The sequence below is a fragment of the Pangasianodon hypophthalmus genome, chromosome 22 (genome assembly GCF_027358585.1).
Source record: "Pangasianodon hypophthalmus isolate fPanHyp1 chromosome 22, fPanHyp1.pri, whole genome shotgun sequence".
In the NCBI taxonomy this organism is placed as follows: Eukaryota; Metazoa; Chordata; class Actinopteri; order Siluriformes; family Pangasiidae; genus Pangasianodon; species Pangasianodon hypophthalmus.
The window spans coordinates 17,825,396-17,851,045 of NC_069731.1; the positions used below are offsets into that span (position 1 = coordinate 17,825,396).

General features: G+C 39.7%; 1 protein-coding gene across 5 annotated transcripts in view; it reads left to right on the forward strand.

Moving 5' to 3' along the window:
- Positions 1–25,650, forward strand: part of atp8a2 (ATPase phospholipid transporting 8A2) — a 62,997-nt gene that overhangs the window by 25,261 nt on the left and 12,086 nt on the right. For all 5 annotated transcript variants that reach the window (XM_034298181.2, XM_034298182.2, XM_034298184.2 and 2 more), the window contains 22 exons: positions 58–169; positions 1,112–1,280; positions 1,370–1,497; positions 1,894–1,971; positions 2,095–2,183; positions 2,353–2,397; positions 2,506–2,581; positions 2,681–2,786; positions 3,722–3,804; positions 3,920–3,969; positions 4,330–4,399; positions 4,484–4,568; positions 4,664–4,803; positions 6,649–6,787; positions 7,802–7,866; positions 11,425–11,597; positions 15,410–15,593; positions 19,019–19,129; positions 20,682–20,756; positions 21,953–22,075; positions 23,781–23,859; positions 24,324–24,385. In XM_034298181.2, coding sequence (XP_034154072.1) covers positions 58–169; positions 1,112–1,280; positions 1,370–1,497; positions 1,894–1,971; positions 2,095–2,183; positions 2,353–2,397; positions 2,506–2,581; positions 2,681–2,786; positions 3,722–3,804; positions 3,920–3,969; positions 4,330–4,399; positions 4,484–4,568; positions 4,664–4,803; positions 6,649–6,787; positions 7,802–7,866; positions 11,425–11,597; positions 15,410–15,593; positions 19,019–19,129; positions 20,682–20,756; positions 21,953–22,075; positions 23,781–23,859; positions 24,324–24,385 — 2,242 coding nt within the window. The remainder of the gene's footprint in view (positions 1–57; positions 170–1,111; positions 1,281–1,369; positions 1,498–1,893; positions 1,972–2,094; positions 2,184–2,352; positions 2,398–2,505; positions 2,582–2,680; positions 2,787–3,721; positions 3,805–3,919; positions 3,970–4,329; positions 4,400–4,483; positions 4,569–4,663; positions 4,804–6,648; positions 6,788–7,801; positions 7,867–11,424; positions 11,598–15,409; positions 15,594–19,018; positions 19,130–20,681; positions 20,757–21,952; positions 22,076–23,780; positions 23,860–24,323; positions 24,386–25,650) is intronic.

Consider the following 25,650-nt stretch of genomic DNA (forward strand, 5'->3'; position numbering starts at 1 on the left):
CTTTCACACATATACACTTACACCCACCCAGTGAACACTGCATTTTCTACTTTACAGTCCAGTTCCTCTTGGACCGGATCAGGTGTTACTCCGAGGAGCACAGATTAGAAACACGCAGTGGGTTGTAGGAATCGTTGTCTACACCGGCCATGATTCCAAACTCATGCAGGTTAGTGAAATGGTTCCTTTGAAGTCCATGAAAAGTTTTTTACCCAACACGAAGGGCAGCATCTCAACTCTATGGATGAAATTATGAATTGCACTGCTAGTGTAGCAAATGAGTGCTTGGTCAGCTTATCCTTTATACCATCAGCACATTTTCTTTACAGGACAGCACATCAAATTTACAAAAATATTAACACTATTTTATTAATTCAAAATAGCAACTTACAAGCATGACTAACATCCTGCAAACACATTATGATTTCAGCGTATCTTATGGATTCTCATGGATGTGCTGGATCAAGTGCTACTTTATTAACTGCCAAATTATGAGAGTGTAAGCAGTGTTGTTCAATAAAACCAAGTATGCTGTGATTAATGTAAAGTGATTAATTACAACTAGCAATATTCCCTGAATTTTTTCATGCTGAAAGGCAGGTGCTTGGGTTTATATGTTCTCGTTTACATGCTGTTGAAAAACCCTGTCTCAGAGGCGTCTACTCAAGGAAAAATCTGCCGTGAATTAGGCACATCTAATTTGCATAATCTGAAAGGAACGCCCAAGAAACTGATTTAAGCATGTGTGTAACCCGACTCTGAATATGTGCAACTTTCCTCACATAAATAATGACTTGACTTTTGGATTTAAGTGACTGAATCTGAATACAGAGTGTCCTAAACAGGACAGTAATGCGTGCACAGTGCTAAACTAGGGATTGTATGTTAGCTACGTGTTACTCTTAGCTGCATTGTTCTCGTAGCTCCAGTGTAATATTAAGGAGTAAGTGTGGAATTGTGGAAATAAACTTGGACCAAACTATGCCATTACATAGTTAAATTATACTTTATATAATATATATTTAGGAGGGTGTCTGTTATACTCTAGTGTAGAACTCACTCAGCTGATATTAACAATGTAATATAACATTCCTGATATTCTGTCTCATAGAACTCCACTAAAGCTCCTCTGAAGCGCTCCAACGTGGAGCGAGTGACGAACGTACAGATCCTGGTGCTGTTTGGGATCCTCCTTGTGATGGCACTGGTGAGCTCTATTGGTGCGGCCATCTGGAACAAGCAGTACAAGGACGTGGAGTGTTGGTACCTCTCCCGCACAGGTACACACACCCCTCAACACCCAACCCACATGCACACACAGCACAAACACATTTCTATAAGTATGTAATGTGTGTGTGCTATTCTATAGGTGACATCTCCCTGAACTTCTGGTACAATCTGCTGACCTTCATCATTCTGTACAATAACCTGATTCCCATAAGCCTGCTAGTCACACTGGAAGTAGTCAAGTTCACACAGGCCCTTTTTATTAACTGGGTAAGCATTTTAATGTGTGTATTTAAATAAAAATGTTCAAACTGTTTATCATTCTGAAGTAGTATTTTAGCATGTTCCTAAGTTTATATATATTTAAATACATTTGGGTTTATAATTAACATTTGAAAGGTTAACCATCAACTAATTACTAATGTAATTAGGGATGGGGAAATAATATCTTACTTTTAGGTGCATTATGAAAAACTTCAGAATGCGCAAAATGTGTTAAGCGTAACTTTATTGAAGTTTATGCAAAAGAAATCATAATGCAGGCTGTAGAATTAAAAAATCGAGGCAGCAAAATGCATAAAGAATCATTTTTTATTTTTAGATTTGCACCGTGGCTCCTTATTTTCATCGTGCAGCTGTAATCTGATTTGTAATATGTCCTTCTAGGACAGGGAGATGTACTACGCTGAGACGGACACACCCGCCATGGCACGCACGTCCAATCTGAATGAAGAGCTCGGCCAGGTGAGGTGAAGCCTCGCCTTCCAATCTCTGAACCACTCATTCACCAAACACTTCCTATCACAAAGCTTTTTAACTTGCATTCTCTCTCTTTCTGTTTCTCTTCTCTCTCTCTCTCTCTTTCAGGTGAAGTATCTGTTTTCCGATAAGACTGGCACTCTGACCTGTAACGTCATGCATTTTAAGAAATGCACCATCGCCGGGATCACATACGGGTAAATTTACAGCTTTTTTTTTTACATCTATATTTACCATCCCTGATCACTGGATTTGTGTGAGCATCCATTGTTCAGGCTTTCTTAGCTAATAGCGTATTGACCTGTTGGTGTGTGAATTTATATTTGTGTGTGTCTGGAAATCATTGATTTATTAGTCTGTCCGCAGGCATTTCCCAGATCTTGACTCCGATCGATCCATGGAGGATTTCAGGTCAGGAGCCATTCTGTCTCTGTAACGCAGCTGATTCTGAGCCAGTCTAAAAGCATAATGTTTTACATACTGCATGTCACTGAATCTCTCTTTCTCTGTTTGTCTCAGTCACCTTCCCTCCAGCAACCACAGCTCCACAGAGTTTGATGATCCCGCTCTCATTCAGAACATAGAGAAGAATCATGTGAGTGTTCCTCCATCATCATCACGCACTAAAAACTTCATTTCATCTCATCTTATCTTATAAACCATCCACTCCTCTCTCCGTCCTTTCCCTCTGTAGCCCACCTCTCCTCAGATCTGTGAGTTTTTGACTATGATGGCTGTGTGTCACACTGTGGTTCCTGAGCGAGATGGAAACCAGATCATATATCAGGCCTCCTCACCAGGTGTGGCATCCAATCACAACACTCCACCCTATAAAGACATCTAATCACATGACCCAATACAGTTACTAGAGCCTGACCGATATCAACACTTTGTTTTCACTAATATTCTGTTAAGTTTTCCACCATTGGAAAGAGACTGGTGAAGGAACGACTGTGTATAGCTGCTAAAACATAAATAATAACAGGAACTAACAGCATCAGATATAACTAATTTAAAATAAACTCTGTTTTGTAATCACAAATCTCAAATTATTTTCTTGCTGAGAAAATCCTGCTTCTACTGGACAGACCCCTCTGCCATTTGAGCAGCTGTCAGTTACTCTGACTTTTTTATACCCATTTTTGTCCTGACATTCTGCGTGGATTTTTTTCTGCATGGGAGCATCATCAGAAGTGCATGACCACACAGTGTTAGTAATATTGCCATGCAGTGGCTGTTGCTAGTCTCTTTGTTTCAGGAATTGATTTCACTGATATGAATATACACAGTAGAAAACGGTAATATACATATAAACACAAGACATTTCTATATTATAGACATATACATATAATACTTAGAGTTTGTGTAAAGTACTTTATCAATTTACAGCTGTCCCAATTAAATTAATTTATTCATTACCCAATGAATAAACTGTTCACACACACATACACACACGAATCTGTGAGTTCTTAGCATCTCTTAGTGTTCTACAGCATGTTTGGTGGTTTCCTACATAAAATTTAAAGATCACTGATTCATTTGCATGATTTCCACTGATATCAACCAGTCAGTCGAATTTATTAATGATATATCGGTCAAGCCCTAAACAGATACCCAGTCCCTTACACCATGAAGACATTATTACTCCAGACAGGATTTCTGATCATGCTGGACTTTGTCTGTAACTCCTGCTGCTTTGTGTGTTTTATTGATTATATGTTCATGTTGTGTTTAGATGAGGGAGCACTGGTTAAAGGTGCCAAAAGCCTGGGCTTTGTGTTTACGGCAAGAACTCCACATTCCGTGATCATAGAAGCGGTCAGTGTATTCTCACACCTGAAATGAATGAGTGTGTGAGCGTACTGTATATGTTTATATTGAAAAATGCTTTTTGTCATATTTGTGACATTTGTGTGTTTTGTGTTTGAAACAGCGTGGAAAAGAGTTGACTTATGAGCTGCTTAATGTGCTTGAATTTTCCAGGTAAGGACACAGCAAACCAATTCATCATACACAATTTATAAAATAGCATAAACAGTAAGAGTTTGCATAGTATATAAAAACTACATATAGTAAACTACTTTAAAGCTGTTCTGAGGCAATGGATTCAACAAATGTACAAAGGCCACGCCTCCTTTACTGGGACTGACAGGCAAAAAGGCCACGCCTCAATCACTAGGTCTGACAGATGCCACACCTCCTTTAATGGAACTGTCAGGCCCAGAGGCCACACCTCCATCACTGTGACTGACAGGCATCGAGGCCACGCCTTCATCACTAGGACTGACAATCACAGAGGCCATGCCTCTTTCGCCTCTTTACACACTGTTTCCTCTGTTGCAGCAACCGAAAGCGCATGTCAGTAGTGGTACGAACTCCAGCAGGAAAACTGCGACTGTATTGCAAGGGAGCGGTGAGTTATCAAACACACACCCTGAAACACTCGGACTGATTTCATGGCATAGCTCAGAGTGATGATGTCATACTCACGTTTCAGGATAACGTGATCTTTGAGCGATTGAACGAAGCATCCCAGTATAAAGACCTGACCGTAGCTCACCTCGAACAGTTTGCCACTGAAGGTGTGAAGTTCTTTCTACATCCCTCTTCCTCCATCTTTGACTTGACACTGCTTGTGTGTAATACATACGGTATACGTGTTTGTGTGTGCTGGCAGGTTTACGGACTCTGTGCTTTGCGTACGTGGATCTGGAGGAGAGCGCGTATCATGAGTGGCTGAAGGAGTATAATCGTGTAAGCACAGTCCTGAAAGACCGAGCACAGAAACTGGAGGAATGCTACGAGCTGCTGGAGAAGGTATCTGACCATCAGCACTTGCAGAGAAAAAGCCCCCTTATGAAAAACAATCACAATCAAAACAGACACAAGTAGCGATCACTGGGGTCCAAACACTGTCGGGTACCTATCATTCAGGTACATTTTGTAGGTATACAGTTTTCTCTTTAAAGTTGCTGGTGCACATGAAAGCATGATGCTTTCAATCAAATAAGCCAAACCCCTAGTTCATGGTGACATCACAGCACGTGATTTAACTCTAATGTCAGCCCATTATTTTTTTGGGTGGTAAATGCAGATTACATTTGTGTAGACCTAGACATAAATAGACAAAATTAGAGAAGGTAAAATAAAAGATGAAAAAGATGATTTGAGGAAGTAAATAAAATGAAAGATCTATGAAATTATGTGAAAAGCCTTTCTTTCCTGGACTAATGGACTGGTCTCTTGCCCTGTACCTAGTCCCTGGTCCAATGAGCTGCCTTCAAATGCATGTGATTGGATTAGTTGCTGAACTACGGCCAATTTTTTTATCAGCTCTGAAAAAATATTTCTCGAGTTTGGTCCTGTGTAATAATCAGCTGGGTCTGAATCTGTCAGCTGACATCCTCTGATCTAGAAGCTCGATCCATACAGTGAAGCTTTTATCTCTGTGATGCGGCATGTGGCCAGCAGAGGGCGTTGTGGTGTTACATATCTATAAGAGTAGGGTGATGGGTGTAGGGAGGGAGGAAGTGCGCTCACTCCAGCCTACTGAAAAGACACTTACTCTACTTCATTACAACACACACTCTCCCTGAGATCCCTGATCATTTATTCATACACATACACATATATAGCATTCGAGATAGAGGTAGAGGTTATTGGAATATGTGTGTGTGTGTGTGCGTGTGTGTGTGTATATACATATATATATACATTAGGACTTCTTCCCAGATGAGCAGCTGAAGGGTGGGGGGTTTAGACCACAGTGGGGATAATTACCTGCACCAGTCTGCCAAGAGCCTCATAAAGCTAGAGTCAACAACACCACCATGTTACCAACACACACACTGTCTCCCTTGCTCTGTTTCTCACGCACACACGCACACACACACACACACACACACATACACACCAAGGACAAAGAATGATGGCAAAGCAGAATAGACAAGACACTGATATTGGATTAAGTGAGGAATAAAACACTATTATATGTCGTGCTGTTATAGGAAAATAATCAACAGTGCGGTGGTGTGATGAAGCAGCGTTACTGTTACCACCCCAATAACGCAGCAATTTGTCAATATTACAAAATTTAATTCATTAAAGAACAACACATGAAATTTTTATTAGTTTATCGTTACATTTAATGTTGTGGAAACAAGTTTGTTCGGTTCTCACTTATGTTATAGCAGCTATGATTAGTCGTTCTCTGTTTTTTTCTCTCTTGGAGTTAATAAGGCAAAAAAAAAAAAAGAATGCAGCTTATTATGTTACTGAGAAACTGGAAAAGCATAAACTCTACTGTCCTGAAGACTTTCCTGTAGCGGAAAACTTACTGACTGTTCAAAGTGCTGACACTGGAGACTCCTTCCATAAATGTTAAATAAACATCTCATTAAAAAATCTTCATATCAGTGGTTATATGTCTTTGTTAAACAACAGCATGTTTTTTTAGTCACTGTGAATGAGTTTATATAGAAACGATAACGTATTAGAACCAGCGCATTAATATGAACGTGATTTGAATTACAGCCGGAACTACTTTCTGTTGCATACTGTTGTGTAATACAGAAACTCAGTCTATAGATTCAAACTACTGTGTATTTTTTCTGTCACTTATTATATCTTTCTCTTTTTCTTTTTCTCTTCTGTCTCCCACAGGACTTGTTGCTGCTCGGAGCCACAGCTATAGAGGACCGTCTGCAGGCGGGAGTCCCTGAGACCATCGCCACTCTCATGAGGGCCGACATCAAGATCTGGGTGCTGACCGGAGACAAACAGGAGACCGCCATCAATATCGGTGTGTGTGTGTGTGTGTGTGTGTGTGTGTGTGTATGTGTGAGAGAGAGAGAGAGAGAAAGAGTGTGCTATATTCATAAAGATACTCAGAGATCCCAAAAACCACATATGATAAAGAAAAACCATCAGATATTTTACCATTTTTGGTTAAACTTGACTAAGAAATGGTTTAAAGTGAAACATTCTAAAATCTAATTTAAATATTTTTAAAATTAATTAAAAAAAATATTTTAAATGCTTTTAATGGATTCCACCATTTTAGATTCGACTTCATGTTCGGGTTGTAATATATTCAGTAAAACACTTCGGGACGTGCTGTTATAGGATAATAATCAACATTGTGGTCATAACAGTAGCTCTGCTTCTCTCTACCCCGCTGTTAATTATTATCACACACTGATTGTTGTTGTGCTGTTGATTAACAGCACATCCCGTAGTGTGTTACTGCATACTTATACCACAGTGCAGTTGAATTGTTGAATCTGTTTGGTCAGAAGGTGTGCATTATTTTCGTATAACAGCAAAGCTTGGACAGTAACCTGAACAATAGGTTAATATTAATGTGCTCTTTCTGAAACGTTGTCGTTTCTATAGTAACAGCTTGTACACAGGGACTTGTACAGCAGATACACCACATAATCTAAGATTCATAATACACAGGTATGACTGTTTATCCCACTAATGTCTCTCAGACATTCCACAGTCTAACTATAAATGGTTCAAATGTATGATGTGTCATTCATAAATAAATTAAATGTTGTAATTTTTGGTAAATCACTGTGGTATAAGCAGAATTTGGTATAAGAATGTGGCACAAGCGGATATAAGAAAATAATGCACTTTGCGTCATGCTGCATCACGCACCTCGCCCCTCGAACTATGATTGGATACTTTTTTAAGGTTTTTTGGTTTTATGTTTGGCTGAACATCTCCTTTAATTGTGTAAAGAGTTAAAGTAACGTGGCGATCAACAGATCTACATTAACATGTAGTAATATAATCTCTTTTTTTTTAGGTTATTCCTGCAGACTGATTTCACACGGCATGTCCCTCATCATCGTCAACGAAGACTCTCTGGATGTGAGTGTTGTATGATCGCTCAGTGTGTCTGTGTGTGTGTGTATGTGTGTGTGAGTGTGTGTGTGTTAAGAAGCAGGGTGTGGCGTACAGAGGTGGGTGTGTGCCTTGGTTTCTTTGTGCAGGTGAAGGTAATTAAAGTGTCTGGTGTCATCTGGGAGAGCGTGATGAAAGACACTGAGACGGAGCTCTCACTATCAAACACACACACATACACACAATTGTGTGTATTCCTACAGGACATGTACACACAGATTTCATTGTGTACAGTGTATTAGCAGAAACAATCATTACATTACAGAGTTACAGAGAGCAGCGTTGGTGGGAGTAAAGGTTATTACACACATACACGCACACACACACACGCACACACACACACATTTTAATAGATGCATCTGTGTGTGTGCATGTGCAACAGCTGCTTCATTCTCTCTCTATATGATAGAATGCATTTGATGATGTCGTCATTATATTATCCTGTGATTGGTCAGTTTTCTTTCCTATTACACCATGTCAGTAAATCCATATTTACAGGAGTACTCACTGTGTGTGTGTGTGTGTGTGTGTGTGTGTAGTGATGAGTGAGCAGTAATGTGATCTGCTTTTTCTGCTCCATCTCGTCAAAACACATTCTGGCAGCAAAGCCTCCTGGGTAAACATGGCAGCCATGATGAAGACTGTGCGACAGGTTCCATCTGTCACTCTGCTGTCTTTCTCCCACCCACCCACACACACACACACACACACACACACACACACACACACACACAGACACAGAGCCGACCAGCCCGTCACACAGCTGCTGTCCTTGTAACACACAGTTGCTCTTGTCCAAACAAATTTGTTCTGGTTCTTTCTGACTTTTTTTTGTGGCAGACTTTAATTTTCTGACAACCACCCCTACCATACACACACACACACACACACACACACACGCACTTTCCACTCCCATCATGCGTTTGTGATATGTAGGGAATATTGTAGTGATATGTATTTTCTATAACAGCACGTCCCGAAGAGTTTTATTCCGAATCGACTGACACTGTGATCAGGATAAATTGCTTACTGAAGATGAATGAAGGAAGCATTATTTAGCTGTATTAGTACTCATGCCAGTGGAAATACCCCACCACTGTATTAGTGTGTGTGTGTGTGTGTGTGTGTGTGTGTATAAGACCTGCCACTTCTTTGTGTGGAAAAGGGCATGAGTGTTATCCAACACTGGCTTTGAATGAAGAAGGCGACTGGTGATATGTCACAGCAGCTGGCATTAACTTGTCACAAGTGTGTGTGTGTGTGTGTGTGAGTGTGTTTATAAGTGTATATGTATCCAGTAGGTCCAGTGCGCATAAGCTTCAGTTTTGTGTGTGTGTGTGAGTGTGTTCATAAGTGTGTATGTATCCAGGAGGTCTGGTGCATATAAACTTCAGTTGTGTGTGTGTGTGAGTGTGTGTGAAATTTTTTCCCTCATCACTCTAAATATAAAGCTGATAAGATGCGAAGAGGTTGAGAACACATCCACCAGCCACTGTACCAGTGTGTGTGTGTGTGTGTGTGTGCGCTTTATTGTTTTCCCCTGTGTGTTACGTTTGTGTGAACATGTATTTTAGTCCGTTCCCAGCCCCAAAGCTGCTGAAAATAACATTTAACTTGGATCATGAAACACACTCGCTAGCTGTGTCCAAAAATGGAGAGCTCGGATACGCAAGACTGAGGAGATGTGTGTGTGTTGTGTGTGTAGTGTGTGAGGATGTGTGAAACACCATAATGTGTTCATAGTAATGACATTGTGATGGATTATAGCTGTCTTCTTTAGCACCAGCTAAACACTACGCACTGTTTTCACTTTCACACACACACACACACACCACTTTACGACTTAAATCCACCTACACATCCTCAAACATTTCTTACACTTCTTAAACATCTGCATACCAAATTCATCTAAAACATGGCATTTGACTTTTATTTAAAACATATATTATGCGCATACATTTGAATATATTTGAATATTAATGGGGCTGTAATGTTATACTGCTATAGACAGATGAAATAGAAAAAAGGTCAAATCTATAACCATTACCAGTTCTTCATAGAACTTAAGGGGACAGTGCATTTATTTCCTCACCTGTGCCTGTTGAGTGCAAAAGTTTGCACACCCTTCCAGTGAAATAGTGGGAATTAACACAAACATTCACATTACTATGAAAATTATGTATATGACATCACAACAATATAATAGCTAATTAAAGGTGCAATAGTTGATAGTTTTTTATTTCTTACTATTACAAAAAATGTGGAAATATATGTAGAACATAACAAAAAAATAATGGTTTATGTGTATTACATGGCTGAGAACACCAAGTAGACTCAAGTATATACCTTTTTTATTACAAACTAAAAAGACAGTGATTGAATTGAGCAGAATTGTGTGTGTTTATATTGTTATAACTTCACTTTTAAGCAGTTAAATGTTTAAGAGCATTTTGAAATTTCATTGCATTTGGTCTTTACATTTTCTGTGAGATTGTTTCAGTTATTATAAAGCTGTAAGTAACACATTCTTAAATCAAAACCGTTGATTCCATAGGAGCCTTCGTTAAGTTCTGAAAGCTGGTGAACTGAAAATAGTCCACTAGGTAGGGAAACTTGCTTTTACTGAAATGATTGAAGACACGACCACGTCAGAATGAGAGAGTATGAAAGAGGAAGTGGAAAGGCTTATGGCTTAAGACATTCTATAATACAATAGCAGTGACAGTTACTCTTTCACCATCCAGCCATACACACACACACACACACACACACACTTAAATCCTGTACACTTGGCTGATCTTTCAGCACTGTCATATCTGTTCATCCGTCTGTGTTTTATGTTTTGCCCTCCCTTTTCACTGGAAAGGTGGCTGTGAGCTGGAATTCCTGATTAAACAGATAAACAACTAAATACTCAACACACACAGACACACACAGACACAGGTGTTCAGGAAGCGTGCACTTCATCCAGGGTGATCTGAGGATAGAGACTGGAGCTTCATTTAGCAAGTCTGATGTAAGATTGGGATCTGTACTGAGATCAGATAGCCACTGTAGGCTCCAGATGTGGGCGGAGCCAAAGGGTGGTATGCTAACTATGGTCATGGATGCTGGAAATGACTCGACAGTTGCCATGGCACGCACTGTGATGGAAAGTGTTCAGGTGGTCAGTCAAGTGCATATGTGTGGAAGTGTGTGTGAGGGAGGAGTGAGGCGTGTGCCATACTGTTTTCATTACAGTCTGTAGGAAGTTTGTTTTCCCTATTAGCCGTTCGTCTTGTTATCTACAGCGCCATCGTTAAATGACTTCCAGGTACAATATGATAAATATATAAACACACACACACACACACACACACATAGTAAAGGAGTGAGACATATACACTCATACAATTTAATATCAATATATTTGAGTGTATTTTAACAATATAAATATGAGAAATAGTTACTGAATCTCAGATGTGTGTATGTGTGTGTTTGTGAGAGTGTGTGTGTATACACTGATGTGTCTTTCGTGTCCTGTAGGCAACGCGGGCCACGCTGATCGCTCACTGCTCTTCTCTGGGTGACTCTCTGGGGAAGGAGAATGATTTAGCGCTCATCATCGATGGCCAAACGCTCAAATATGCTTTGTCATTTGAAGTGCGTCAGGCTTTTCTCGACTTGGCCCTGTCCTGCAAGGCTGTCATCTGCTGCAGGTATATACACACACACACACACACACACACGCACAGTCTAAGGGATCTTACGAAAGCTTGGGTGATACGACAGAAATGTTGCTAAAGCACACACACGAGCAAACTAGCAGTGACTAGTTTTCACAGTTGAAAGATCTATTTTTTTATATTAAAGACTACCCATTCAATTAGGACAAAGGTGATGGCGCCCTAGCAAAGGGAGTTAGAGTTAGTGTGTATCCATGGTAGCTGACACACTGCAGTGGCTGAGCTGCATTACTGGAGGATTACTTTAGTCATCATTTTGTTGATTTCAGCTCACTGTGAGCTTTTTGCCTTTTAAGCGGTTTCGTGGGTGTCACTAAATGTACAGCTGTGCCTTGAACGTACTCAGTTGTTTACATCCGATTAGCATTTGTCAACATACACTAGTATGAAGAAATCAGCATTAGCAAAACATTTGTAGATATGGCGGAAATATTCATTTTAGTTTGGTTTAGATTGTAAAAATATTTACACACAAACTGAGTACAAGATTAATCAGTGAGACCGTTGGTCTCTTTCTGCTCACAAAGTAGCCAGCTAGTCACAGCCGAACCAGTGATCTGGTAATAATCACCACATTTTTTGTCAGTTTGGCAAAGAAAAATGCAGTAAAAATAGAGATTTATTCTGGGTAAGAATAGTGATATTACCAATATTACATTGTGCGTGTGTGTGTGTGTGTGTGTGTGTATGTGTGTGTGAAAGTAAGGGTTCCCGTCCCGCCTCAGGTAAGTAAATAAATAGCGCTAATGAAAGCTTGAAGCTTGGCATGCACAACACAGAGCTCTGTGCTGAGGGTAATATAATCCCCTGAGTTGTGTGCAAATGTCAACCTACTGACTCATTTGCTGTGATTACCCCAGAACACACACACCCACACACACACACACACACACACACACAGTCACATGCACTGTTTTTCTTTACAGTCAGCTAATAATAATCCCATGTTGTGGAATTTTATAGCCCTGGTGCACTTATGATGAAAAAAAATGCTGTGGTGTCAGTGAGTGCGTGTGTGTGTGTTTGTGTGTGTGTGTTTTCGGAGGGGGGAATAATTGTGTAAATCCTATATCCGGAGTGTAGAGTCTCCCAGGCCTTACAAACCGGCTGAACCACCTTCCTCCCTCATCGACCCTCCCCTCCTGACTGTCCAAAAGACTGTTGAGCTCATAAACACACACACACACATACACACACACACACACACACACACACACACATACACATACATACATATTCAGAGGTGACAGCTATCCTGACTGACTCTCTTACTCTCTCTTACACTCTCTACAAGAGACACACCTCGATTTGACTGTGCTACTTCACAGTCATGTTTATTACTAAAAAACTTATTTGTGAAAACTATATATATATATCAGGTCTGGAAGTATTTGGACAATGACAGAGTTTTTGTGATTTTATCTGACTTTTTATCTGCTTCATTTGTCTTGAAGTAACGAGAGAATGGACCTCGTTGGTCAATTAACTTCTTGTCAGTCAATTGTCCAAATACCTTTGAGCCCCTGAAAATGGAAGTACTTTGCTTTAAATGGCTGTAATTCCTAAATGGTGAATGCCATATTTTTGTGGAACCTCTTAAAATAAAGCTGAAAGTCTACACTTTGATCACATCTTGATTGTTTTATTTCAAATCCATTGTGGTGGTGTTTAAAGGCAAAATCAGAAACACTCCTTCACTGTCCAAATACTTCCAGACCTAACTGTATATATATGTGTATATATTCAAACTTTTGGACCCTTTTCCATAACTTTATATATACCATAACAACAAAGTTCTATATTATATACACATACCAAATATGCTTAAACATGCTTAAAATCTGTGACGACTTGTGGTGTAATGGAATGACAAATATAGAAGTGATTTTAACATTTTTGGGTAAAACAACATAACTGTAATATTGTAATATTAATGACCTGTAGTAGGAAACATCTATTGTTACAGGACATTCATAGTATCATGGTTTAGACATGCTTAAAAAGTCTCAGCTAGTGGTGTTGACAGTGGTATTGTCACAAACGGATCTTTTCAAGCAGAGTTAGACAGCTGGACAGACTAAAGGACTAAAGCGCCGCTGCATTGCTGTGTTTATGTAGAACAACATCTGTAACCAGTAGCTAAAAATATCAAACAGTCCACAACACCAAGATGAATATTTTTGTAAGAGGAGATGTGCATGAGAGAGAGAGTGTAATGTATGAATTAAGAATGAATTGTGTGTGTGCGTGTGCGCTCCCAGTTCCTGACTTCACACTGTTTGTTTACAGAGCCACTTTCTGCTCCTTATTTTCTGCTCAATCCCACCATGAAGAACATCTTTCATCTTCCACTGCTCCAAGAAGCCCTGTGTGTGTCCATGTGTGTGTGTGTGAGAGAGAGAGAGAGAGAGAAGTTCAAAGGACAGGAGATTTTCAGAGATTTGGGTTGTAGGTTTATAAAGAGCTGCTGATCCTACCCAAATGCACGTACACACTTCTTTAGCACAAGGAGGAATCAATGCAAATTGTTAAGCTTGTGTTTTCTACTGGGGCTTTCCTAGAGAGAGAGACAGAGAGAGAGAGAGAGAAGAAACAGAAAAAAGAAAGAAAGAAGGCCACCCAGTAGTGAGTCTGACTACAGGAAGTATCTATCTTTATGCGTCATAGACTTCATACAGGTGTGTCAGTAAATGAGCCGAGGAGAAGATGTGAAGAGGAGAAATTGATGGACCAGCACGTCCGAGAGACGTGAAGCAGAAAAACACAACAGCTCAGCCCTAAAACAGCTGATCCTGAGCCTCATTATTCTCCCTAACCCAGTTAAAAATGTTTAAAGGAAATCAGAAGTACACACTGTCCTCCTTACCTCAAAACACGTTTGTGCTTCTTTAATTTTGCACTGAAGCTCTGAGGCCAGTGTCTCACAGCTAGTCTATCTCACCCAACATCTTTTCCATAAATACATGCCCAAGTTCATTAAAACAACATCATTAAGCTACATCATTTCATTTTAAAACAAACTGTATGCACAATTTTATGTTCATTATGAAACTATTTTATCATCTGTATCACTTTTTTCCGCTTTCTGCTACAATTGCAAAGTGTGTTTATTCAGGGAAATCCAATCATCATAATTAAAGTCCAGTGCTGAGGTTAGAACTTGAACGAGCAAAAAAAAACTCAAAATTCAGATAGACGAGGATGAAAAAATCTAGAATCTATGGCAAGTACTAAATACAGAAGCCAATAAAATACTTCACCAAAACAAAGGGAAACAAGTAGTTCGAATAGACAAATTAGCCAGGAGAAACAAGCATCAGGTGTGACTAACTATGACAATAACGAGAAAACTAATGACAAAGACAGGAAGCATCGACTGTGCAAGCAAAATGGAAAGCCAAAAGGCACAACTAGAGTAGAAAGTTCACTGAATGTGGAACATGATGAGTAAAATATCAGGGGAGATGAGACACCGAACGTGCCTTAGCTAATTTGACCACCAAAAGACTTGAATCAGACTCATCAGGAAGGATTGAAATGTCTATAAAAAACATCAGGGGCCATGAAACTAAAACACTATCAGGCCCTGAAAAGAGAGCATGAATAGAGAGCGGACAGTCTCGACACACTTAAGTACACATTTAGTGACTAGCTGTAAAAAAATATTTTCTTTTGTTCTACTGAATTTATCCTGATTATACCGTTGACATATTTACATATGGAAATCTGCACTAACACTCATGATGCATCTAATCTAACATGTATATATGTGTGTGTGTTTGTAGGGTGTCTCCTCTGCAGAAATCAGAGATTGTAGATATGGTGAAGAAGCATGTGAAAGCGATTACACTGGCCATCGGAGACGGAGCCAATGACGTGGGTATGATCCAGACGGCACACGTCGGTGTCGGAATCAGTGGTAACGAGGGCATGCAGGCCACCAACTCGTCAGATTACTCCATAGCACAGGTCTCTCTCTCTCACACACACACACACACACTCACACACACACACTCAATCCGTGGGACATTAAATTAGCTTTACCAGTAATGTTTGGGCTTTGCGTCATTCATACATTCAAATAATATTTCACTGAGTAACGTATACCGAGTGTAGGTGTTATACTCAGCAACAGAGCTGAGTATAACAGTACTGAGTATAACAGGGCTGAGTGTAACATTATAACAGAGCTGAGTATAACAGTACTGAGTGTAACAGTATATCAGGGCTGAGTGTAACATTATAACAGAGCTGAGTATCACAGAGCTGAGTATAACAGTACTGAGTATATCAGGGCTGAGTGTAACATTATAACAGAGCTGAGTATCACAGAGCTGAGTATAACAGAGCTGAGTATCACAGAGCTGAGTATAACAGTACTGAGTATAACAGGGCTGAGTGTAACATTATAACAGAGCTGAGTATAACAGTACTGAGTATAACAGTACTGAGTATAACAGAGCTGAGTATAACAGTACTGAGTATAACAGAGCTGAGTATAACAGTACTGAGTATAACAGAGCTGAGTATAACAGAGCTGAGTATAACAGGGCTGAGTGTAACATTATAACAGAGCTGAGTATAACAGTACTGAGTGTAACAGTATATCAGGGCTGAGTGGAACATTATAACAGAGCTGAGTATAACAGTACTGAGTGTAACAGTATATCAGGGCTGAGTGTAACATTATAACAGAGCTGAGTATCACAGAGCTGAGTATAACAGAGCTGAGTATAACAGAGCTGAGTATAACAGTACTGAGTATAACAGTATATCAGGGCTGAGTGGAACATTATAACAGAGCTGAGTATAACAGAGCTGAGTATAACAGAGCTGAGTGTAACAGTATATCAGGGCTGAGTGGAACATTATAACAGAGCTGAGTATAACAGTACTGAGTGTAACAGTATATCAGGGCTGAGTGTAACATTATAACAGAGCTGAGTATCACAGAGCTGAGTATAACAGAGCTGAGTATAACAGTACTGAGTGTAACAGTATATCAGGGCTGAGTGGAACATTATAACAGAGCTGAGTATAACAGAGCTGAGTATAACAGAGCTGAGTGTAACAGTATATCAGGGCTGAGTGGAACATTATAACAGAGCTGAGTATAACAGTACTGAGTGTAACAGTATATCAGGGCTGAGTGTAACATTATAACAGAGCTGAGTATCACAGAGCTGAGTATAACAGAGCTGAGTATAACAGAGCTGAGTATAACAGTACTGAGTATAACAGGGCTGAGTGTAACATTATAACAGAGCTGAGTATAACAGTACTGAGTGTAACAGTATATCAGGGCTGAGTGTAACATTATAACAGAGCTGAGTATCACAGAGCTGAGTATAACAGAGCTGAGTATAACAGAGCTGAGTATAACAGTACTGAGTATAACAGTATATCAGGGCTGAGTGGAACATTATAACAGAGCTGAGTATAACAGAGCTGAGTATAACAGAGCTGAGTGTAACAGTATATCAGGGCTGAGTGGAACATTATAACAGAGCTGAGTATAACAGTACTGAGTGTAACAGTATATCAGGGCTGAGTGTAACATTATAACAGAGCTGAGTATCACAGAGCTGAGTATAACAGAGCTGAGTATAACAGTACTGAGTGTAACAGTATATCAGGGCTGAGTGTAACATTATAACAGAGCTGAGTATCACAGAGCTGAGTATAACAGAGCTGAGTATAACAGAGCTGAGTATAACAGTACTGAGTATAACAGGGCTGAGTGTAACATTATAACAGAGCTGAGTATAACAGTACTGAGTGTAACAGTATATCAGGGCTGAGTGTAACATTATAACAGAGCTGAGTATCACAGAGCTGAGTATAACAGAGCTGAGTATAACAGTACTGAGTATAACAGGGCTGAGTGTAACATTATAACAGAGCTGAGTATAACAGTACTGAGTATAACAGAGCTGAGTATAACAGAGCTGAGTATAACAGGGCTGAGTGTAACATTATAACAGAGCTGAGTATAACAGTACTGAGTGTAACAGTATATCAGGGCTGAGTGTAACATTATAACAGAGCTGAGTATCACAGAGCTGAGTATAACAGTACTGAGTGTAACAGTATATCAGGGCTGAGTATAATAGAGTATAATAAGAGTATAATAACATTATAACAGAGCTGAGTATAACAGTACTGAGTATAACAGAGCTGAGTATAACAGAGCTGAGTATAACAGGGCTGAGTGTAACATTATAACAGAGCTGAGTATAACAGTACTGAGTGTAACAGTATATCAGGGCTGAGTGTAACATTATAACAGAGCTGAGTATCACAGAGCTGAGTATAACAGTACTGAGTGTAACAGTATATCAGGGCTGAGTATAATAGGGTTTAGTATAACAGAGCTGAGTATAATAGGGTTTAGTATAACAGGGCTGAGTATAACAGGGCTGAGTGTAACAGAGCTGAGTATAACAGGGCTGAGTATAACAGTACTGAGTATAACAGTACTGAGTGTAACAGTATATCAAGGCTGAGTATAATAGGGTTTAGTATAACAGAGCTGAGTATAATAGGGTTTAGTATAACAGGGCTGAGTATAACAGGGCTGAGTGTAACAGAGCTGAGTATAACAGGGCTGAGTATAACAGTACTGAGTATAACAGTACTGAGTGTAACAGTATATCAGGGCTGAGTATAATAGGGTTTAGTATATCAGGGCTGAGTATAATAGGGTTTAGTATAACAGGGCTGAGTATAATAGGGTTTAGTATATCAGGGCTGAGTATAATAGGGTTTAGTATAACAGGGCTGAGTATAATAGGGTTTAGTATAACAGAGCTGAGTATAACAGGGCTGAGTATAACAGTACTGAGTATAACAGTACTGAGTATAACAGTACTGAGTGTAACAGTATATCAGGGCTGAGTATAATAGGGTTTAGTATAACAGGGCTGAGTATAATAGGGTTTAGTATATCAGGGCTGAGTATAATAGGGTTTAGTATAACAGGGCTGAGTATAATAGGGTTTAGTATATCAGGGCTGAGTATAATAGGGTTTAGTATAACAGGGCTGAGTATAATAGGGTTTAGTATAACAGGGCTGAGCACAATAGGGCTGAGTATAACAGAGTTTTGCTTCATCTGGTGAAAAGAATGCTCTGCAGCTTAACTTTCTGTCTTGCACACAATTAAGGCACCACAAAAAATAACCACAGGTCACACACACACACACAGACACAGACACACACACACACACAGTCTCTCCAGATTCTTGCCTACAGTGTTGTTGTATCCGGGTGCTTCTGTACTAATAGCTTACACGTGTTCCTGTGGGTACAGAATCCAGAGATTCAGTCTCTCTCTCTCTCTCTCTCTCTCTCTCTCTCTCTCTCTGTCTCTTTCTCTCTCTCTTTCTCTCCAGTTCTCATACCTTGAGAAGCTCCTGCTGGTCCATGGAGCCTGGAGCTACAACCGAGTCACTAAATGCATCCTGTACTGTTTTTACAAGAACGTGGTGTTATACATCATAGAGGTACATTCACTTGCCCATGCAATGTGTGCTGGAACTGTTTGTACTGTTTTACTTCATACAGTACTAAATTCGGGTATTTTGTTGGTTACGCAAAATGCAGATGTTGCCTTTTTAAGAAAAGATACTAAAATACAGAGAAACACAAAATCATGAAACTCAGGTGATTCGAATGCTCTCTTTAATGCATTTTATGCTAAAGGTTTATAAGTGTATAATTATGCTCACAAAGAGGGGACAATTAATCACCTGGCTGAGGAAATAAAAATAGCTTTACTGGGGCAAAATATGAATTCTATAAATTATAAAGTAAAGATGATGCAGTATTTTCCAGGTTATAAACTGCACCAGAGTATGAGACGCATCCAATTAAATTCTGTCTGTTCAGAGAAAATACACGTTTCGTGTCGTTGAACGCTCAGAAAGGCAAAATAATGCAAAATACAGCACAAAACAGAGTGGTGTTTCCTCCCCAAGTCCATTATTTTTGGTGCTTTCTATATGGTGAAACTTCACTCAGCCTCAACTCGATCGTGTGTGTGTGTGTGTGTGTGTGTGTGTGATACTTTCTCTTACCTTTGGAATGTGTTTAATTTAACCATCTGGAGTTTGATCAACTTTTGAAAGCATCATCACCTTACCTCATCTAAGTCACTGTCTTATTTAATACACACACACACATATACACACACACACAGGTATAACCACACACCCTTGTGTATATTAAGTGAGACATTTTGCAGCTGTTTGTAGAAGTAGTTGACAGTGATAGATGAAGCACCACCTCTGGTTTCTGCTTTCTGTCTCACACACACAGACACACACACACACACACACATAGTTACAATCTCTGACCCTCATCCAAGTCGGCCCGGGTTCGTCCCTAGCAAGGACACTGTCATCCGAGAGTTGTGTATGCATGTGTGTGTGTGTGTGTGTGTGTGTGTGTGGTAGAGTGTGACTGACAGGGTTGCCCCTTTGTCTAGTGGTGTGTTTGTCAGCTGTTCTTGCTTTTAAAGATGCCAGCAGGTGCTGCAACATGACCCCCCCTTCTTTCTGACTCTTATGTGTGTGAGTGTGTGTGTGTGTTTAGTTGTATGGTTGTGAGGTTGCTGGTGCGAGTGCATGACTGTGCATGTTAACAGAAACACCATGTTGAGGTGTGTTGTGGTGTGAGTAGGCCTGTGTGTTTGTGCATTTTAGTGTGAGCACATCATTTGTGTGAGTATGTTGGGGGGTATATGGGGGAGGCTAATGTAGGGTTATTAGTGAGGATTACCTGCTAGCAGGGATGAGCTTTCAGGGTCAAAGTTCATTGACTGTCTTCAATGCCAAAGCATAGTGGGGGATGGACTGTGTGAGTGTGTGTGTGTGTGTGTGTGTGTGTGTGTAAGCTGTCAAAGAGGGTCAAAGAGTTTTGATGTTATCTTAACAAATACTTTTACTCTCTCTAACTGTCTGTCTCTGTCTCTCTGTCTCTCTGTCTCTCTCTCTCTCTCTCTCTTGCTCTCTCTCTTCTGTATTCTGTCTTTCCACACCTCTTTCCCTCCTCCAGCTGTGGTTTGCATTTGTAAATGGCTTCTCGGGGCAGATTCTGTTTGAGCGCTGGTGTATCGGACTCTACAATGTGGTAAGTCTGTCGTTCTCATCCTGTAAACCTTTAACAATACAGATCCAGATCCACTGGATGGTACAGCATGGTATGGGTATTATTCCAAACTCTGAACTATTTGTACCCCGGTTGGATAAAACCGACGTTTCAACGTTTCAGTTCATACATCTCACTGTGAGCGAGCTTCCAAACAGAACTCGTAGCCACTACTTCTTTTGTCCTGAGACCGCCCCCTTTTGTCCTGAGATTGTCAGTGATTGGTCCAAATATCACAAGGCTGCTCCGGTCGTTGCATGGAGCAGCTGCTTGATTTCTGGGTCCATTGTTTGTGAGTTTTCTTGCAGTTGTTGATGCAGTAGAACAAATACTTTCTGAGAAAAAAAACCTCAGTCACCTCCTTCTCCAAGCTTATTATTTGTTGTTTTCCAGAAGAAAACATTGCTACACCCGAATTTATGCCTATTTCTCCACTGATACTTTTCATTTAGTTATTTGTTGTTATTAGATAGGGTTGCTATGCCAGTTCACTTCCCGATAAACTTTTACACAAATCTAACATTGCTAAACTGCATTATAATATTTAAAATGAACATAATGCAATCCATTTTAACATGGCTGTACAAAAGGTACAGAGTTTCCCAAGGCAGGATTTCAAAAGCAGTACAACAAAACTGACCTTGCATCAGCAGTATGACAAAACTGACCCTGGAACAGTAGTATGACAAAACTGACCTTGGAACAGTAGTATGACAACTTTGACTTGGTAACAGTAGTATTAATTATTCTTCATCATTACGTTATTTATTAATTTACATTGCTAAAGTGTTAGTAAACCTCATTTAAAGTTAGCTTCTTTTGCACAACGGATTGTTGATCATTTATCAAGATCGCATCATCATCATGTCATCTTGGAAGTCTTGATCTTCACCACATCACACAGGTTCTCAGTGTTTATCTAACTTTGTGTTTGCTCATTTCTTTGTGCATTTGTAGTATAGATATTAAACACTATGAATGTACACAATGGATTAGTTTTAGTTTTGTTTAAATACACAAACGTAAACTGCCAAATCATTTTTTTATTTGCGGACATAACAGTGTAAATATTTTTTTATTCACAAATGCATCGTTGTGTGTCTGTGCATGTGTGTGTGTCTGTGCATGTGTGTGTGTGTGTGTGTGTGTGTGTGTGTGTGTGTGTGTGTGTGTTCCAGATTTTCACGGCTCTCCCTCCCTTCACATTGGGGATTTTCGATCGTCCTTGTAGCCAGCAGAACATGCTCCGCTTCCCACAGCTGTACCGCATCACACAGAACGCAGACGGCTTTAACACCAAGGTAACACACACACACACACACACACACACACATCCACAAACACCATATACTAGGGGTGGATAATGTCAGCTGAACTTTTAATTCAAATTAAATCAGACAAGTTACTGAAGTTTAATGGATTGACCAATAAAATTTATAGTAAACAAACAAACAAACAAAAAACGATAGTGACTCACCCTGAACAATATTAATGTGTATCAATCTCTATAATTAACCTTAATTTTCAGGGGCATCCAAGATTTATTTTATAATGAAATTCTGAGTTTTTTAGTATAAACTTTTTTTGGTCTATTTTCTTTAGTTAATAGTTTCCTACGTTACCCACAATTCCATTCAACTAGCTGCTGAATGGATGTGGTGCATTTTGATTTTAGCCCTCACTTCATCTCCACCTACAGAGAGCAATGCAGCGGCGCTTTAGTCTTTTAGTCTGTCCAGCTCTCTCATCTCCTCTTCAGTACACTCCGCTCAAACAGATCAGCTTCCAAAGCTTCATCTTTCATACTGATGTCGGCATCAACACCATCGCATCCGATCACTAACTAGCTGAGACAAGTCTCTTCTGTAACACAGAGCAACCGCGTCGTATAGCTGCATTGCATTCTGGGACGTTGACTCCAGCATTTGCACCGACGTCTCCACAAACTCTACACCCGCTTTCTCAGTAATACGACGTTCAGCGTTTCAAAAGTGAAAAAGCTAACACTGAAACCTGACTGTTATCCTTTATGTTTGAGATCACTGAAATTTTTTCTTTTTTGAAATGTCATTGTAAATGCACTACAATCACTGTGTGAACTCAGAGCAACACACAAACGCTAACTTCTTACAGAACAGCAGAAAAAATACAGCACCAACCAACCAACTAGCACCAGAATCACTAAACACTTCACAGATATTTCAGTATAAAACTTCTTTAATGTGTTTCAGGGTGGCGTTTTCTTAAACAGCTCTATTTGGTGTGTGGATTTGAGGGACACACTGCTGCTCAGATTTAACACACTGTAGCTGAATTTGAGGCCTAATTTATAATCAGTGCCATTTCTATTGCTGTTGAAGCAACACATAGTGTCAAAAGCACATTTGTTGGTTTTCACACATTAAATTAAATGGAAAACGATGAAAATGAAATAAAAGACAAATAAAAACCAGCAACGTAATTGCTGCTCTCTGCAACCCCATGGCCATATCTGTGACATTTTTATTTATATTTATTAGCTTAATGTTTTAAGGTAAATACATCAGTTCTGATTTATCATGATAAAAAACGACTGTATTATTAATATTTCACCCAGCTGAATCACATGAAGGATACAGAGCCGTTCAGCTGCAGTAGGTGTTAATAGTGATGTTGACTCAGTGATTGATTGATAATGTCTGTTTACAGCTCTCTGTAAATACTGACACGCGGGCTACACAGTTACCATAGTGATTACGATGAGATTCGTGGAGATAGAATAAGGAAGTTATTCATTTAATGCAGGGGGCTCTGGGTGCGTGTGTGTGCGTGAGTGCGTGAGTGTGTGTGTGTGTGTGTGTGTGCGGGTTTTTAGGGGTAATCGGGAGGACACTGAGCTGGTTGTGTAAGTGTAGAGAAGCTGTTTGTGTGGCCACTGTATTTCTTGGCAGTGTGCTGTCTCAGTTGGCTCTGCTCTCTTGGTTACTCTCTCCCTCTCTCTCTCCCTCTCTCTCTCTCTCTTTTCAGGTGTTTTGGGGTCACTGTATAAACGCTCTTATCCATTCTATCATTCTCTTCTGGTTTCCGCTGAAAGTACTGGAACATGGTAAATAGCCCGTTCATCCCTGCACACACACACACACACACACACACACACTCTCATTGGAGCTGTCAGAACATATTTCACTGTCCTGGGTTCTAACATAAATCTGTTGAAACATGAGTTTCCTGAACGTTTCAACAAAATGGCTGTGAATAAATGCCTGTCATTTATCACATGATTTATTTACACATACTTTTACAATTATATGTCATGTTTATAATTATATATGAAAATCCTACAAAGTTGCTCTTTCTCTGTGGATGAATTTCATGTGGACATTTAACGTAAATGTAGCGCACAGCTTATGTTCTGTAATGTAATGTTATTACGTCCTTGCAAACTGCCAGATGTTTGGTCCCCACCAAGATACAAAAACACACAGCATGAGCTCAGTGTCATAAACCTTTAAGTGTGTAAGTAGGTCTCCTTTTTTTTCTCACCACTCCTGTGTGTGTGTGTGTTTGTAGACACTCCGTTCGAAAACGGCAACAGCGTCGACTACCTTTTTGTGGGAAACATTGTGTACACGGTGAGAATCAGCCAATCACAACACACTCTTTTGTAGCCGTAAATAGTAATTGATATTATCTTTCATTTTTATTCCAGCAATTTTTTTAATTTGCTCAGCGTAAACAGGTTAAAGTGTGTATAATGGGGCACATGAAGCCATAAAAAGAGCCTGTGTTGCTGCACAAACCTTAAATCTCTTCCCTTTGTGTGTGTGTGTGTGTTACAGATATTTTATTCGAGTGTGTTTTGAGCACGGTGTTATGATGTCATCATTCTGTCAGCTTTAAAGCCAAAGTTAACACACTTGTCTTTCTTGTGTGGAATGTGTAATGCGCACTGGCAGTGAAAATGCACTGTTCATTTTATGCTTGAACATGTATCATATATCAAGGCTTTCTTTGAAGTTTTGTTAATGCCTATTGATAAAAAAATACATCTTTCTAAAGTAGCTAGCTCTGCGCACTGAATTTAAAATTGTATTCTAAGGACATAATCAAGTCACTAACAAACTCTAAAGTCGCACACTCTGTAATCATAACAATATTTGTTAAGTGATGACTTCAGGTTAAGAAATAAAACAGCACACTATTGCTAAAGACACAAACAGCACCGAGAGTAACCAATCAGCAGTGTGCAGAGCTACTAGCTCCGCCCACACGAACCTTTAGTTGATGTCGATGCCGATCTTGAGTTCAGGGCTCACTGCTAAAATGTTAGCTAAACGTACGGGGAGGTCCGTTCATCATTACACAGTGTTCTCAGCATATGTAAGAGATAAAACACTTGGTGTCATGCTGTTATAGGAAAATAATCAACAACAGGATGATGTGATGAAGCAGAGTTACTCTTACCATTTCCCATTAGCTGCAGTGAGGGATGTCGGATTTTGGTGAAAAAAAAAAGAATGAATTTGATCTGATCATGTAATAAATGGATTGTACCAAAGATTGGATTTGAATTGATTTTTGTGTGAAAATTGCAGTTTTGTGTAAGTCGTGTTTTTTAGCTGTGTAGATTTTCCTGTGTTTTTTAAGCACTGAATAGTTTTTAAAGAAAACAATATGTATAACGATATCGAGTGATACTCAGGGTATCAGAAAAGAAAAAGTTGTTTTCCGTGAGTTGGAACGTCTCGTGGGCTGCGTCTGAAATCGCGTACTGTGACAGTACGTACTGCTCGCCCGTTGATAGAGTACTGATCAGTATATGTGTGGAGTATGAATACAATCCGGACATACTACATCCGCCATGTTGCCATTGTCATGTGACCTATGACATCGTAAT